Genomic DNA, 17,660 nt, shown 5'->3' with positions numbered 1-17,660 from the left:
GACAGCAGCCAAAAAAAGCTGGAGACAAAGTGGAGGTGCTGGGGGAAGGGAGGGTACTAGACAGATGGAGGGAAGTGGAGAGAGAGAGAGAGAGAGGATGTGTGGGGGTTTGGATGAGGGGTGGAGGAAAGTCAGAGATTCCACAAGGGGTCAGGCAGATCAGACTGAGGCAGGACAAATGGATGGAAAGGAAAGATATGGAAACCTCCAGGCAAGGCCTGTCAGTAGTAAGCCTTGGAAGTTAGAATTAACCTGGCATGTGATGTGTCTTAGGCAGAGGGGCCCTCTGACAGTGTCAGAGAGGGAGACTAAATTGGGATCACCCTGTCTCCTACTTTGCCTCTTCTGCTGGAACAAAAGGAAATCTAACACTTCCCTGGTGGTATGGTGGTTAAGGTTGCACTTCCACTGCATGGGCATGGGGTTCGATCCTTGGTGGGGAACTAAGATCCTGCATGCTACACAGCATGGCCAGAAAGAGAGAGAGAGAGAGACAATCTAACTCCATTTGTAAAAGACATGGGTGACAGCTTAAGGTGAGGTTTCTAGCCTGGGAGAACCCATTCAGGGCCAATCTGGCTTTCCTGAGACCAACTTAGAGTACCCCATTCCCAGATCCCACAGCTCCTCTTTCTGCTTCTTTTCCTACCTTTAGTCGTTGCCCAAACTTTGGGGTCTCCTTCATTCAGTGAAGGTTTAACAGGCATTTGTTTTGTACCAGGCACTGTTTTGGGTTTCCCTTACCACAAACTGAGCTGGCTTAGACCTGTGTCAGGACTTGTCCAAAGTGTTAGTCATCCCCATGCCAAAGGAATTGAGGTAGTGTTGGAAGTGGCACAGGATGGGGCCACCTGCGGGGAAGGTCTGACCTAAGGTCTCCCCCCAGCTCTCAGAGCGGGGGTTTCTCATTTGTATAATTTGTGTCAATTGAACCAGGACTGAAATTTGAGAGAAACCAAAATTGGAGATCTGGAACTCAGAATATAGAGTTGCACTAGGTCTGGAAACAAAGGCTTAGGGTGGTTGGGCTTGTGTATGGTGGGAAAGTAAGTTATGGGTATGGTAAAGAGAGGGAAGGGAGTTGTTGGGGGATGAGGTGGGACAAGCCACCCGAGGCCAGATGATGCAGACCCTTGAATGGCAGGCCCCAACCCCTGGTGTTTTTCCTGAACGAAGTGGGGAGCCATGAGAGGAATTTGAGCAGGGTAGTGATATAGTTAACTTTGCATTTTAAATAGATGCTCTGACGTTTGTGCTGAAAACAGAAGGGAGGGGGAAGAGACTGGAGATGCTAAATTTGGCAGGAATGATGGTTGCCTTAGCCAGGGGAGGTGGTGGAGGAAATGGAGAGAAGGGAGTAGTTCCAGAGATGTGTAGAGGTAAAACGAACCATTTACTGGGCCCCAAACTAGGTGTGTTACAGTGATTATCTTATTTAATCAGTGCAACTATCCTATAAGTACCATTTTAAATTATCTTACCTGTCCAAAGTCATACAGGAACAGATATTAGAGGTGGGATGCAAATTCCAGCAATTAGATGCCAAAGCCCATGCTCTTCATACATACATTTGAACTGTACATTCAGATAGTTCAAAATTCAAAAGCACAGAGGAGTATAAAGTGAAAGTTTCCCTTCCCTCTGGAGGCAACCAGTGTTTTTTTTTTTTTTTTTTTTGGCGTGGAGGCAACCAGTGTTATCAGATATCTTTTATACAGTTATAGGATGCTGTACTGATAAGTTAGCACAATGGCTAACAGTAACAGGTGCTGGAGCCAAGCTTCCTGGGTTCAAATCCTAGCTCCGCCACTTACCAGCTGTTCAAAGTTCAGCCACTTACCAGCTATTCAAATCCTAATTTTATCACTTTCCAACTGTATTACTTTAGAAAATTCCTTCAGTTTAGTTTGGGATAGTAGTAGTACCTGACTCATAGAGTTGTTGTGAGGATTTAAATGAGTGCTATATAAGAAGCTCACAGAATTGCCACAATTTAAAATGTTAGTTATTCTATCATTATGATACAATCCCTTCATTCTGTTTGTACATAATTCCCACATAGTTTGGCCTCTTGCATTTCTTACTTAAGTATCTTGGATATCATTACACAGCTCCATATTATTAGTAATGACAGCTACATAGTACTCCATTTTGTGGCTCTAGCTGAGTTTTTTGTTAAACTGGCCACCAGTAATGAGCACTTGGGAAGTGTCCACATTTCTTTATTTTTATAATAAAAAATAAAGAGCACTGCAGTGTATCATCTTATATATACCTCCTTTAGCACATGTATGAATCTCCCTGCAAGACAAATTCCTACAAGTGTTAAGTGCTGAGCCACATATATGGTCTTGATAGTTTTATATATCCTGCCAAACTATTCTCTACAGAAGTTATACCAATTTAACTTCCATGGGCAATTTATGAGAATGCCTATTTCTGGCCAACCCACTAATAATGAGCATTATCAAACTGTTTTATATTCCCCACCCTCAAAGGTGAAAAACAATGTCTTGGTAGCTTTTATAGGCATTTCTTTTAGTACAAGTGAGGCTTAGCATTTTAAATTCCAACTGTATTTATCCATTGGCTTCTACAACCTGGCAATTGCCATTGACCTCAGTGGGCCTCATTTTGGCAGCGTGAAGGAAGTATAATCCAATTAAGAGAGGACTGAGGAATAAACAGGTTGTAACAAGTGTAGCGAAAAAGCAAGAGAGTTCCAGAAAAACATCTGTTTCTGCTTTATTGACTATGCCAAAGCCTTTGACTGTGTGGATCACAATAAACTGTGAAAATTCTCAAAGAGATGGGAATACCAGACCACCTGACCTGCCTCTTGAGAAACCTGTATGCAGGTCAGGAAGCAACAGTTAGAACTGGACATGGAACAACAGACTGGTTCCAGATAGGAAAAGGAGTACGCCAAGGCTGTATATTATCACCCTGCTTATTTAACTTATATGCAGAGTACATCATGAGAAACGCTGAGCTGGAGGAAGCACAAGCTGGAATCAAGATTGCCAGGAGAAATATCAATAACCTCAGATATGCAGATGACACCACCCTTATGGCAGAAAGTGAAGAGGAAATAAAGAGCCTCTTGGTGAAAGAGAAGAGAGAAAAAGTTGACTTAAAGCTCAACATTCAGAAAACTGAGATCATGGCATCTGGTCCCATCACCTCATGGGAAATAGATGGGGAAACAGTGGAAACAGTGGCTGACTTTATTTTGGGGGGGCTCCAAAATCACTGCAGATGGTGACTGCAGCCACGAAATTAAAAGATGCTTACTCCTTGAAAGGAAAGTTATGACCAACCTAGACAGCATATTAAAAAGCAGAGACATTACTTTGCCAACAAAGGTCCGTCTGGTCAAGGCTATGGTTTTTCCAGTGGTCATGTATGGATGTGAGAGTTGGACTGTGAAGATAGCTGAGCACCGAAAAATTGATGCTTTTGAACTGTGGTGTTGAAGAAGACTCTTGAGAGTCCCTTGGACTGCAAGGAGATCCAACCAGTCCATCCTAAAGGAGATCAGTCCTGGGTGTTCATTGGAAGGACTGATGCAGAAGCTGAAACTCCAATACTTTGGCCACCTCATGCGAAGAGTTGACTCATTGGAAAAGACCCTGATGCTGCAACGGATTGGGGGCAGGAGGAGAAGGAGATGACAGGATGTGATGGCTGGATGGCATCACTGACTCGATGGGCATGAGTTTGAGTAAGCTCCAGGAGTTGGTGATGGACAGGGAGGCCTGACGTGCTGCGATTCATGGGGTCACAGAGGTGGACACGACTGAGCGACTGAACTAAACTGAAATGAACAAGTGTAGAATTGGAGTAGGGAGTTGACTAAGTTGTTCCTTAGTCAAAGCAACACTTTGACTAAGAAAGAGAGAAACAGGGGAGATAGTTGGGAGTGGGAGGGTGTTTAGTTTTGGTTTTTTTTTTGTTGTTTTTTTTTTAGAAACGGTTTATTTTCCATCTTGGTGGAAGTCTGTGAAAGAACCGCTTACGACCACTCCGTGGTGGTTCCTACCCATTGAGTGGCCTGAGCGGTGGGAGCTGCAGACCAGTCTTCAGTGGAAGGCTGAGCACTCCAGTCTTCCGTGGGGAACTGCTGAATCGGCACGGAAGGCACCTGCACGCCCTCGGACCAGTCTGCCACCTCGGGCTGAGTGGCGGTGAACTCTGGGGCTGGAGCAGTCCATTCTCCCTGAAACTCCTCCTTGGTCACAGCCTTCTCAGCTGCTGCCTGCTCTTCTTTCTCAATCTCTTCAGGATCTCTGTAGAAGTAGAGATCCGGCATGACCTCCCATGGGTGTTCTCGGGAGATGGTGCCACACATGTGCAGAACTTCCCGGGCGAGCATCCACCACATGAGACCCACTGAGTGCGCTCCCTTGTTGTTGCATGGGATGGCGATGTCCACGTAGCGCAGAGGAGAGTCTGTGTTACACAGAGCAATGGTGGGCAGGTTAACGTAAGAGGCTTCTGTGAGGGGCTGGTGGTCAGCCCTGGGATCGGTGACCACCAGAAGCCTTGGCTCCCTGAACGCGGCCTGGATCTGGTTAGTGAAGGTTCCCGGAGTGAAGCGGCCAGCGATGGGAGTGGCTCCAGTGGCAGCCGCAAACTTCAGCACAGCTCGCTGGCCAGTATTCCTGGAGAATATGACACTGACATCAGCCGGGTTTTCAATGGCAACGATGGCCCGTGCTGCCAACAGAAGCTTCTCCCAGGTTCTCTTCAGATTTATGATGTAGATGCCATCACTTTTCCTTTTGTAGATGTACTGTTCCATTTGGAAATCAAGGTTGGTGCCACCTAAGTGGGTTCCTGCTGCAAGGAATTTGAGGACATCCTCCTCCTTCATTTGCAGGACATCAAGGGCTCCGGACATTGTGAAAGCTTCCCTTTAAGTTATGATGGGAATCGAGAACAACGCCGTATGGACCCCTCTCAGGGCAGCGCCGAAAGCTAGTTTTGTTTTTAATGTTCTGAAAATGCAGAAAAGAAGAAACCCTCAAGACCCTGAACTACATTTAAATTGCAGGGACTTTGGGCACTGTCAGTAACTAGCTGGGTAATGTTATACAAGTCCCTTAACCTCTCTGAGGACTAATTTTCCTCACTTATAAAAATGGGGACAATGTTCCCTACCACATAGGGACGTTCTAAGGATTAAATAAATGAACACATTCAACAAATTCAGTAAAGGGCTGGCAAACTGTCCTACTGTAGGACGGAACGGTCTGCCTCCCCAGATCTCTAGGCGTGTTTTCAGAGATCACGACCTTCCCAGAGAATTCTCACGGTTCCAACCTCCCGGCTGGAATGGCGACCAGTGAGATTTAGACACGGCCGCTGTGCGCAGGCTCCCTTGGCGAGTGAGGCGGGGGTGCGAGGGGCGGAGCTGCGGCCGCCTGGGCTGTTCCGACGATCGCGCGCCGCCCCCGCCGCACCCTGCGCCCGCCCTTGCTAGCAGGCGCCTCCCGCCCCCCGCATTGCTGATGCTGCTGCTGGCCGACATGGACGTGGTGAATCAGGTACGCGTTCCAGCACCGCGGACAGAGCCCGCCGCTGCCCGGCCTCCTCGCCCGGTTCGCAGTGAATCCGCCTACTCTAAGAGGTGGTGGCCGGAATTCTAGCAGCCGACTCTTGGTCCCTGGCTCTGGGGCTGGGGTCTGCGGCAGACGAGGGGAGGGAAGGGGAGGTGGAGAAAAGGAGTGCGCCCTTTGCCGCAGCGAGGGCTGTCCTCACTGCCGCAGCGGGAACCTCCAGAAGCCATTTCCTTACAGGCGAGCGAGGAAGAAGAGGGGTCTTAGAGCTAAGGTATAGGCAAGGAGGGAAGGGAAGGGAGAATGGACGGAAGATTGGAGGGTGCTGCGGATGAGCTAGGAAATAGAGCGACAGAAGGAGTGGGGGCGGGGGTGCAAGGGAGGGTTGACACCTGCCCCTTCCAGACCCTTCCAGATGGTACCCTGGTAGATGACCACCTCTTCCCCCAGAGCAGACCAAGGGGGACGATCGGTTTCGCTTCTCCCAAACCCCTAGTCTCCCTTCCCCCGGCACATATACAGTGAAGCCATGTCCCAGCTCCCCTCCACCTTAATCAGTCCAGACCTTCTGCCATCGCGCTCTTCTTCACCACCTTAGAACCTCGCCCATCTCTAACCAGGACTAACCCCTCCCCATCCTCATCATCTCAGACACCCCACCACCATCATCTGACTCACCTTTACCGCTGCAGACCCCTCCCCCACCCTAGCCAACCCAACTCCCTCCCTGTTGTGACTCACCTTCACCATCCAAGACCATTTCCCCCACCTTAATGAACCCCAACTCCGTCCTCACTCTCTCCACCTGATCCCCTTTGCCATCTGACTCATCTTTACGATTTCAAACCTTCTCTCCTTCCTTAATTAGTCCTGACTCCATCTCCATCTTCCTCACCCTTGAACCCCTCTACCATCTATCTCCCCACCTCCCTGAACCCCAGGGATCTTCTTCAGAGACCCTGAGCTCACACCTTCCCCAAAGTGTCGCTTTCTCCTTTTCACCTTCTCTCCAAATGTCGCTCTCTCCCCGAGATCACATGCCTTATCCCCAGGGGTTATTGCCTGGTGGCCTTGTCCCTCACCTCCCTCTCCATCCCCAACAACCCCACCCTTCCCCACTAATTCTCTCCTCAGCTGGTGGCTGGGGGTCAGTTCCGGGTGGTCAAGGAGCCCCTCGGCTTCGTGAAGGTGCTGCAATGGGTGAGTGTTGTCTGAGCTGTGGGGAGAAAGAGGGAGGTACTGGGATTCGGAAGAGCAGAGATGGAATATGGATGGGGAGGGAGGAATAGATGGGTGGGTGGGGGGCAAAGGGTATGGGGAAATTGGGCTCCAGGGTGAAGTCCCAGGGCATTGGGGCCAGAGAATGGATGGGCCGTGATGTAACATCACATAAGGCAAAGGGTACCCACATCATGAAGTGGAATATTGTGATGTGCTACTTCCTCTCCTGAGGTGAGAGAGGGGCAAGGGAGGTGAAGCCTTAAGTTGGTTGCTCCAGGGAGAGACACAAATCCAGAGAAACCCAGAGACAGTGAAGGAGACAGAGAGAATGGGAGATCAGGAATGATGGAGACAGAGATGGAAATACCCAGAAAAAAAGATATAGAGATGAGAAAGAGACAAAGAAATGGGAGACAGAGAAAGATGAATAGAGATGCAAAGAGAAACAGACACAGGAAGAGAGGAAGAAAAGTGGGGTGGGGAAGAGAAAGAGATAGGAGGAGAAGAGACCCACTGGGGAAAGAGAAAGAGATAAATTGATAAACAGAAAGGCAGGAGGGAGACAGAGAGACCACCATAGAGACAACGAGTCAGAGACAAAGCAGGGAGTTAGGGACAGACCAAGAAACAGAAAGACACAGAGAGAGAGAGAGAGAGAGAGAAGAGGCAGAAAGAGACACACATAGATACTAGAGAAGTAGAGAGAGAAACAGAGAGACAGAGATATTTGAGGAAGACAAAGACATTGAGAAATACAGAGAGAGAGAGACTGAGAGAAGTAGAGACACAGAGGACAACAGAGACAGGCAGAATACGGAGAGACAGAGACAGAGAAATAGAGACTGAGCCAGAACAAGGGGAATCAGAGCATTATTGAGATGCAGAGCCCAAGAGAGACAGTGGGAGAAAGACTGGAAGAGATAGTCACACCCCTCTAATCAGCTTGTCCTTGGGCCCCATGAGCCCTGATTAGGGGGTGGGGGTGGGGACTAGTCCATCTGCTGCTGCCTATGCTGGGTCCTGATCTGTCCAGAGGAGGGCAGCCCCACCCCACGTGCACACAGGCTCACTGTGGCCATCCCCACCCCTACTGCCCAAGGTCTTTGCCATCTTCGCCTTTGCCACATGCGGCAGTTACAGTGGGGAGTTCCAGCTGAGTGTGGACTGTGCCAACAAGACCAAGAGTGACCTCAACATCGAGGTCGAATTCGAGTACCCCTTCAGGTGTGCCCCCACTCTAGCCCACCCCTGGGATCCTGACAGGCCTGGGATGGGGGTGGGGGGTTGGGACTGGCCGACACTTCCACCCCAGAGGCTCCTGCCCAGCCTGCACCTCGGGAGACCACACCCACTCAGGTCACTGCGCATGCACTGAGCACCTACCTTGTGCCTGGCACTGCTCTGGACATCTGGGACACGTGGTGACCAAGACAGGCATAGGCTGTTGCCCTCTGGCTATGTTCTAGTGAAGGGGAGGGACAGGAGACTAGCAATAAATAAGATTCAAAATTATATATATATATACACACACATATATATGTATCCTTAATGCCATAGGATAATAATGTTAGCCAATATTATTATTTAATTCCCATTCATTCATTCCATATACATTTCTTGAGAACCTGTTTTATGTCAGGTACTGCTCAAAGTGCTGGGGATAAAACAGTGAACAAAACAGACCAAGCTACCTTATGGAGCCAACATTATAACAAATAAACAAATTAATAAAGATAATTGCAAATTGGGAGAAATCCAAGGAGGGGACCCTCCTGCAGGGTCTTAAAATAGAGAATAATGAGGGGGTGCTGCTTAGCCATAGGGAAGGATTAAACCCAATTAAGCAGTTCAGAAAATTATTGAGCTCTCACCGTATGCTGGATGCTAGGTACACGAGAGTGAGCACAAGCAGGCAAAGTGGCTGCCCTAATGGAGAGGCTTCCCTCCTAGCCATGGAAAGACAGGGACTTACAAGAACAATTTCAATGGAGGCTCCTGAGGCTCTTCCACTACTAGGACAAGACACATACCTGCTCCAGGTCTCCATTTCTTCATCCATAAAAGGAGATAATAATACTCATCCTATAGGGTTATGATACATATTAAGTGAATTAATACTTGTAAAATGCTTAGCACAGTGCCAGACACACAATAAGCACTCCATAAGTGTTTGTTAAAATAAGGGAAATAAAGAAGTTTAAAGGACTCAGGAAAGAGGTCAGGGATTGAGTTGGAAATTAGGGATTTTTGAGCATTAAGGGTAAATGTAGGCTCAGGAGATCATCCAAGGTGAGAGGGAAGACTGAAGAGAGGATAGTCCAGCAGTGGTCCTGAGCAATAATCAAAAGAAAAGTGCCAGGGAGGCATGGTCTGAGAGGCTGGGGAAGGGGCATGGCAACCAGGGATCCACCAGCTCACAGAAGCCAAGGGAATTTGGGGAAGGAGTAGGGGGTGCAGCATGGGATACTTTGGAATCTAGAAGGCCACAAAAATCTGTGGCCTGCAACACCTCCCATGCCTAGAGCCTCAGGTCCTGAGGATCTGCCCTTTACCCACAAGTCTGCCAGGGGAAGAAAAATCTTTAGCCTGTGTTCCCCTTGACCAACCCTGCCACTGCCCCAATAAACCCCCTTAAGGACCTCTCATTCCCCCTAGAAACCCAAAAACTCAAACCAGACCCAACTTCTAGCTCCATCATTTAGCAGCCTTGCAGCCCCGGATAAGTAACTTAGTCTTGCAGAGCCTTGGTTTGTTCTTCTGTAAAACAGGTATAATAATGCCTCCTTTAGAGAATTGTGGGGGAGGGTCCTTAAAAGAGGCAATTATATAAAATGCTTAGAGCTGATCAATACGTTTAAGCTTTGCTATACAAGGGCACTGGCACCATTTGCTTATCTCAGGATCCTGCCCTCCAACCTGAGGTCAGAGCTCAGGGACGTCACCCCAGTCTTTCTCCCCCCACACATTCCTCCTTATGACCCCTCTTCCCTCACACCACATGTCTTCGCAGTCTGCCCCCACCCGCCCCACCCACACCTCACATACACCCATCCCGTTCTTGCATCCCTTCTACCCTCCTGTCTTTCTGTCCGTCTCCTCCTATCTTGTAGTCTCTGGGCTCTCCTCGGCTATGTACACATTTGTTTTTCTTTTGAGGACCTGAAGTGAGGTGGAGAGAAGAGTCAACATGACATAGGGGAAAAACACAGGATTCAGATCCCAATTCTGTCATTCCCATGCCAGCTGTGTGACTTTAGGCAAGTCAAGGCATTTTTGAAGCCTCTGTTTCTGCCTCCACATATTTCATTTAATAAATACTTATTGAGCGCCTACTATGTGGCAGCACTGTTCCGAGACTTAAGGGCATAACAGTGAACAAAACCAAGGGAAAAGCCCTGCCCTCTTGTACTTACAGCAAAAATCAAGGAAAAAAGTAACATACATGGTATGTCCAGGGGTATCACAGTTACAGAGCAAATGGAGCAAAGAAGGGGCCTAAGGAGTGCTGGGAGGGAATGGTTAGATTTAATTTTAAATAGATCAGGGAAGACCTCACTGAGAAGATGACCAGTGTAGCAAAGCTTGAAGGAGATGGAATGAGTAAGATATGAGATATCTAGGAGAGCATTCTAGTGCAAAGATCCTAGGGTGGGAGGGTGCCTGGTGTGTTCTGCAAAGTGCCTAGATTGCAGTGAGGGCTGAATAACACCTATTTCACCGGGATGTTCTCAGCAATCACTGAAATGTGACTGCAGGACTTTCCCGGTGGTCTAGTGGTTAGGACTCTATGCTAGGGTTCAATCCCTAGTCAGGGAACTAGGATCCCACAAGCCCTGTGGTGCAACCATAAAAGCCAAACAACAACAAATAATGAAATGTGACTGGTACACAGTAGGTGCTCGTGAATGGTTATCTCCTCCTCTTCCTGGGACCATGTCAGAATCTGGGAGGACCCATGACTGGGAAGGGGGGAGGGGAAGGGAGTTCTTAGGGCCTAGGCCACACCTGCCCACCTCTCTCCACAGGCTGCACGAAGTGTACTTTGAGGCACCCACCTGCCAAGGGGACCCTAAAAAAATCTTCCTGGTGGGGAACTACTCCTCATCAGCTGAATTCTTTGTCACCGTGGCCGTGTTTGCCTTCCTCTACTCCATGGGGGCTCTGGCTACCTACATCTTCCTGCAGAACAAGTACCGAGAGAACAACAAGGGGCCCATGCTGGTGAGCTCCCACAGCCACTCACATGCATGCAGGGGCCAGGGGACATGGAGCCTTGGGGACGCAGCCATTTTCACAGGCCGCACCAAATTCCAGATAGGCTCACACGCAAGCACTGCTGCTACGAGCATCAGAGACACTGACTCATAGAGTGACAGGGACACATCTACAGCCCACACGGAATCCCAGACACCTGGAAACTTACCACCTCTCACCAAACCCCACAGCCTAGATGAAAGAAAGGAGCACACAGGTTCACTACATCAGTCATGCTTGTCATCCATCACACCACACAGACACACTGATTCCTATACAGCCGTACTCATACACCCTCATTCCAGATAAAAATGACACAAATCCCCACATTCAGACATAAGTGGAAAGACACACTACTTGCCACAGATTAGACAATCAACTCAAAGAACCCTCCTCACACACACACACACCCCACATACCACAATCACACGCTCACACCCTCTGTGTCACATATACACACAAATACACACACGTCCAAGTGAGAAGGGCCACCTTCAAGTGAGCGTTGGGGGTTTCAAGAGCTGGAAAGGCAGGGGAGAGACAGCCTCTTCTGGGGGACCCCCCTCTCCCAAGAAAGCCTGTGATCTTAGGAGGCCCCACAGCCCAGCATGAAGCAGCCCACTCATGGTCCTGTATCCTTCTCCCCTGCCTGTCCTAGGACTTTCTGGCCACAGCAGTGTTTGCCTTCATGTGGCTGGTTAGTTCATCGGCCTGGGCCAAGGGGCTGTCAGACGTGAAGATGGCCACAGACCCAGAGAACATTATTAAGGGGATGCATGTCTGCCACCAGCCAGGGAATACATGCAAGGAGCTGAGGGACCCTGTGACATCTGGCCTCAACACCTCAGTGGTAAGTCCTGGGAAGCTGGCTGGGCCAGCTGGGGAGGGTGGTTGGGAAACTTAATCTGGCATGGGGAGGGGGAGTAGTGGAGAGAAAAAAATGAGAGGAGAATTCTGAAGAAATCCAAGAGGGCTTCCTGGAGGAGGCATGCAAATAACAGAGCCTTGAAGGATGAGATAGTAACTGTAATCACTGTGACACTACAAACTGTTCCCAAAAGGGGAACATGAGATTTTCTGTCCAGTTAGGTCCTGGATCCAAGGCTCAGCCTAGTCATGTAGAATCTCTGGCAACTCAGTGAGTACCCTCTAGGGACCTGTTTCCTTACATGCAAAATAAAAGAATAACTTGAAATGTTTCTCATCTGGACGCCCCCTACTGGCCAGAGTCAGTCTGAGCTCAAATCCCGGTTCTGCCACTTGCAGGTTCTATAACCTGTAACCATCAATAGATAGTCTCTCAGACCTCAGTTTGAGCATATAAATTGAAAACAAGAGGTCCTGCTTCAAAGTTGATTAGTGGAGTAATAACATACAAAATGCTTAGAAAAGGACCTGGCACATGGTAAGTCGTATAAAAGTGTTACAGATGCTAAGGTTCCAATTTTTTTCTGTCAATTGCTGGCTATTAGACCAGCCACTTAGCTTCTCTGGGCCTCAGTTTCCTCAACTGTAAAGTAGAAATATTACTTTCTGGCCCCAAACTGAATTACATTGTACGTATTTATACAAATTCCATATCTTTGTTTTAGTATAAATCATATATTTATATATTTTACACATATGTATTTATACATAAGCCCCTGGTGGCTTAGTGGTAAAGAAACTGCCTGCAATACAGGAGACGTGGATTCCATCCCTGGGTCAAGAAGATCTCCTGGAGAAGGAAATCGCAACCCACTCCAGTATTCTTGCCTGGAAAATCCTGTTTATGTACTTTATACATATGTATTTATACATATGTGTGTGTGTGTTTATTAGTGTTATGCCTACATATTTAATAAAAATTTATGCTTAACATTTTACTATATCTTACAAAATTAGATTCATTTACTACATTCTGTACATGTATAAACGTGTATATATGCAAATACATAAACACATATATCCCTGGGAATGTGAATTCTAATCACCCCCACCAAGGTGATTTTTTTGCACATAGACATTCATGTGCTGGGACTCGGAGCGTCAGGGTCTCAGAAACCACCACCTTCCGGGCGCCCGCGAATCCAAGCCTGATGCAAAAAGCCTCAATGATCCCCGGGACCACCTGGGCAATGGGCGCTAGATGACAGCAGAGCTTTGTCTCCCCGCAGGTGTTTGGCTTCCTGAACCTAGTGCTCTGGGTCGGCAACCTGTGGTTCGTGTTCAAGGAGACAGGCTGGGCCGCCCCATTCCTGCGCGCTCCTCCCGGTGCCCCCGAGAAGCAACCAGCGCCCGGGGACGCCTATGGCGAGGCAGGCTACGGGCAGGGCCCCGGCGGGTACGGGCCCCAGGACTCCTACGGGCCCCAGGGCGGCTATCAGCCAGACTACGGGCAGCCGGCCAGCAGCGGTGGCGGTGGTTATGGGCCTCAGGGCGACTACGGGCAGCAAGGCTACGGCCCTCAGGGCGCACCCACATCCTTCTCCAATCAGATGTAGTCTGGTGAGTGACAGACGGGTAAGATGGCCAATGAGGGTTCACTAAAGGAGATGGGCGGGTCAACAAACCAATAAGAGGCAGGAGAATATGTCCATAGGACGCTAGCTGGACAAGTAAGGACGGCCGTTTGAAGGCGCCAATAGAGAGGCGGAGCTACATGTTAATGACGAGTAACTAGCCAATGGTGGAGAGGAGAAGAGTGGCTTTTGAAAATAGGCAGAATAAAGAGCCAATGGGAGAGAGGTGGAAGTGCTGCTCTGGAAGGGAGGGGAGAGAAGCGGGCAGAGCAACCAATGAAAGGAGGAATAACAGGAGGATTTGCGTACTGGAAAGTCGGCTGGGCGCAGGCGCCGAAGAGGGAAGAGGAGGTGGGTCTTAGCCTATGTGTTATAAGGCCAATGGATGATGAGGGTAAATGGGCTTGAATCATGAAGGTCAGCGATTATTAATCTGGAAGGAGGTGACAGATCCGCCACCTCTCCGCAACCGTGGAGATGAGGGGCGTGGTGTGGAATTTCCAAGAAGGAAAGGGGCGGGGCAGAGCGAAGCAGGGGGCATTGGAAAGTCTTGCCTGCCTTGTTGGGACCCTAAAGAGAAGCGAGATATCCCTCACATATGAGAGGGGAAGATGGGAAATAGAGACAGGCTGATGGCGTTAGAGGGGAAGGCAAGGGAGTGGCAACACAGGTGGAGGTAGCTTCTGGCACTTGGCCAGGATGGAAAGGGCAGGGAGGAGTTTATTAGGTATCTCATATACAATTCATTAAAAATTCCTATTGGCTCTACCTTCAAAATATATCTATAATCTTCACACTGTCCCTCTGGACCTCTTCACTGGTTTCCACTCCCATTCCCATTATATGTTGCTCACAGCTTGGGGAACAACCCTGTTAAATCCTAAATCAAGCCACAGCCCTCCTGTGCTCCGAACTCAGATCTCTGCTGGGGCTCACTCAGATTAAAAGCCAAAACCTTCACTATGGCCCACGAGGCCCTACACAATCTAGCCCCACCCCTCATTTCTCTGACCTCTCATTCCCAACCACTCCCCCTGACTCTGTTCCTGCCACACTGACCATCTCGATGTGCCAGGCACAGTCCCAACTTCATGGTCTTAGTACTTGCTTTCTCCTTGGAGTTTCAAACCCACACACACGATAACCTTACCTGGCCAACTCCTTACAAGTCCCTTTTCTTACCTTTCCCTATGTTTTCTTTATCACAGTCTGTAGTTTATACATTTATTTACTATCTCTTCTACTAGATTAGGGGATGTCACCATGACTAATTCATGCCATAGATAAATCAGAGCACTACTAATGTTAAGAAACATTTACTGAAACAACATAGCATGAAACATTTTACTATCATTTTAAAATTTCCCCTTGATTTATACCTGATCCAGAGTCAAAGTTGAAGTCCTCACAATTTTGTCCACAAGGCCTTATGTGACCCCATTACCTACCTCTCTGACATCACCTTCCATCACTCTCCCTTGCTCACTCCAGTGAAGCCCCACAGATCTCCTTGCTGTTCCTCAAACACACTAGATGTGGTCTCACCCCAGGGCCTTTGCACTGGTGGCTGTGCTCCCTGCCCAGAATGTATTTCTCCTTGGTTATCTGCATGGTTCATTCCCTCACCTCCTTAAGTCTTTATTCCAATGTCACTTCTTCAATGAGGTCTTCTCTGACTACCTACTTACTAGAGCAACCTTTCTTTCCCTACTGGCACTCCTGATCCCCCTCATCACAGTCTACTTTTTGTTTTTCCATTTCACTTATTATCACCTATGTCATATTAGATAACTTATTTACATATCATGGTCATTGTTTGAAGTCTCTCTGTCTCCTCTGCTACAATGTAAGCTCCACAAAGATATGGATCTTCGCTCTGCTCAGTGTAGTTTGTCAGCAATGAGGAGAGCAGTACCTGTTAACAGATGTTTTTGGATTAGGGGAAACCAATCCAAAAGGAAACCATAATTTCTTTGGTACCTAATCTAGTGGAGGTAAGGTATATCTTCCCAACAGGAGCAGCTGGGATGAAGCTGATCCCAAGACTATAAATGAAGGAAGAAGGAAGGAAGAAGGGCATGGCAGATAGAGGGTAAAGCTTGGGCAGAGGCATAGCAGCCCAGCCCTTCCCTAAAGGCACTACCTGTGTTTGGACCACCTCTCCTTTTTGTGTCTTTTGTCTCCACAGGTCAGTGCAGCCTGGGAGGACCCCATGGGTAGGCAAGAGCTCAGGAGAAGGCCTGCCCCCACTTACCACCCCTACACCCCAGGTCTCCACCCCTCAAGCCAGGAGACCCTTAACTGTCTTTGCTGTTTATATATATATATATTATATATAAATATCTATTTATCTGTCTAAGCCCTGCCCCCACTCCACTCCCCTTGTGCATTAAGGACCCGATCTTGAATGGGCCCTTCTCTTACCCCTACCCCTTCCCCTTCATCCTTTGGCCCCTCTCTGTTCCCTGGCCCTGTGCTCTGAGGTTGGGGGGACTCTTTAAGGGGCACAGGGAGGAGACAGAAGGCTGCATGGGGAGGGTGGGTGTGAGTTCAGACTATCTCCCCTTTCTCCCTCTCCTCCTCCTGACTCTGGCCTTGATTTCCTCCAGGAATTCCTGAACAGGGGCCATTAGGGAAAATCCAACACTGAAGAGAGGAGACTGGGTGATCCTGGGACCCAAGGTGGTCTTGGAGAGGAGCTCTGGAGTGGAGGGGACTAATCAGCAGATGGATTGGGTTCCAGACATACTGGATTTGGAGCCTCAAGAAGAGGGGTACCCTACAGCATTCTAGAATGGGGCTTGGAAGGAAGCTGAGGGTGGGGGTCTAGAAGGGGTGGAGCTTTGAGTGAGGCAGTGGTAGGGCCCACAGTGGCCAGGGGTTAGAGTAGGACAGAGTTCTAAGGAAGGAGTGTGACTTGGGACCTGGGAACCAGGTAGAGAAAAACGCTGAGGGCTGGTTTAGAGAGGGCTTGAACTAGACAGTGGGTGAGGCTCCAGAGTGAGCGGTCTCAGATTGGGACCAGAATCTATGAAAGGGGTGTGACTTGGAACTTTCCATAGACTGAGTTTGATTCTGAAGGGGGCAGGGCAAGCCTAGAAGTGGGATTCAGGAATGGGCCAAACTTGGAGTGAGGTCATGGTCAGAATTCTAGACAGTTGGGGGCTCATAGTGGGGGTGGGGCCTGCCTGGTGGTTTCAAAAAGGGCAGCCCTGCCCCCGCAATGGAGCAGTGAAGAAAAATATATTTTAAAGTGGATGGGCTTGGCAGTGGGGAGGGTAGGATGAGAGGCTTGGCTGGGGCTGAGGGATGGGTTTTGTTAGGGGTGGGGAAATATCTTTTGCCAAGGCTGGGGACTGAGGGGGTCCAGGAAGAGCTGAGAAATAAGACTTGGAGGTTAAGGGGTGGGATCCAGAGAGAGGCACCCCCCACACACCTTTGCCCACCCTGAGATGGGCCGGCTAGGCAATCAGTGGACAGAGCCAGAGGGTCTGTGGGGCCAACCCACCCTCTCTCCCCCCTTCCCTTGCCTCCTCCCTCCCTCCACACCCGCTTCCGTCCGTCCCGGGGTGGTTGGAGGCCCGGTCTGGAGCCCCTATCCTGCACCCTCTGCTGTGTCTGTGGCGTCCGTAGTGCCTGTGATCGTGTGTTGCCATTTTGTCTGGCTGTTGCCCCTCCCCCACCCCTCCAGACCTTCTCCCTTTCCCGTGCCCTTCGATATTGTTTGAAGACTCCCTCCCCGAGGAAGAACAAATATGATTAATTCTCCCCTAAATAAATTCCTCAACCACCTAGTCCACACGGCTCTGACTTCTCAGTGTCTTTTGGTGGGGCGGGGTGGAGGGGGGCGGAGGCGGGGGACAAAGGGAAAAGAAGGTGAGAGAAAGCTCCACCTCCGACCTGCTGGACACCGTTCAAGAAACCCCATTTTCGGCCCCTCCAACAGTGCTTTGCTGAGCTGCATCCTCTGTGAAGCCTCGCTTGCCGATTGTTCTAAGTCACACTCAGAGTAGCCCTGCCCACTGCCCTACTAATGGCCACCGAATGCCCAGTCGTATTCCGACTCTTTGCAGTCTCATGGACAGTAGCCCACCAGGCTCCTCTGTCCATAGAATTTTACCAG

At 49.2% G+C, this 17,660-nt stretch overlaps 2 protein-coding genes across 2 annotated transcripts; one reads left to right on the top strand and one right to left on the bottom strand.

The window, feature by feature from the left end:
* Positions 1–3,980: 3,980 nt before the first annotated feature.
* On the bottom strand, positions 3,981–4,964 carry LOC136153458 (small ribosomal subunit protein uS2-like). Its single transcript, XM_065915327.1, has one exon. It carries the CDS (start codon positions 4,901–4,903, stop codon positions 4,016–4,018), a length of 888 nt encoding a protein of 295 aa, XP_065771399.1. The 5' UTR covers positions 4,904–4,964; the 3' UTR covers positions 3,981–4,015.
* Positions 4,965–5,510: 546 nt separating this feature from the next.
* Positions 5,511–16,823, top strand: SYP (synaptophysin). Its single transcript, XM_065915822.1, has 7 exons — positions 5,511–5,549; positions 6,696–6,761; positions 7,882–8,006; positions 10,808–11,003; positions 11,695–11,886; positions 13,193–13,523; positions 15,726–16,823. The coding sequence occupies exons 1-6, from the start codon at positions 5,514–5,516 to the stop codon at positions 13,517–13,519; spliced, it is 942 nt and encodes a 313-aa protein (XP_065771894.1). The 5' UTR covers positions 5,511–5,513; the 3' UTR covers positions 13,520–13,523; positions 15,726–16,823.
* Positions 16,824–17,660: the final 837 nt, after the last annotated feature.

This window comes from Muntiacus reevesi, chromosome X, assembly GCF_963930625.1.
Source record: "Muntiacus reevesi chromosome X, mMunRee1.1, whole genome shotgun sequence".
NCBI classification, from domain to species: Eukaryota; Metazoa; Chordata; class Mammalia; order Artiodactyla; family Cervidae; genus Muntiacus; species Muntiacus reevesi.
This window is presented reverse-complemented; position numbering and strand designations above follow the sequence as displayed.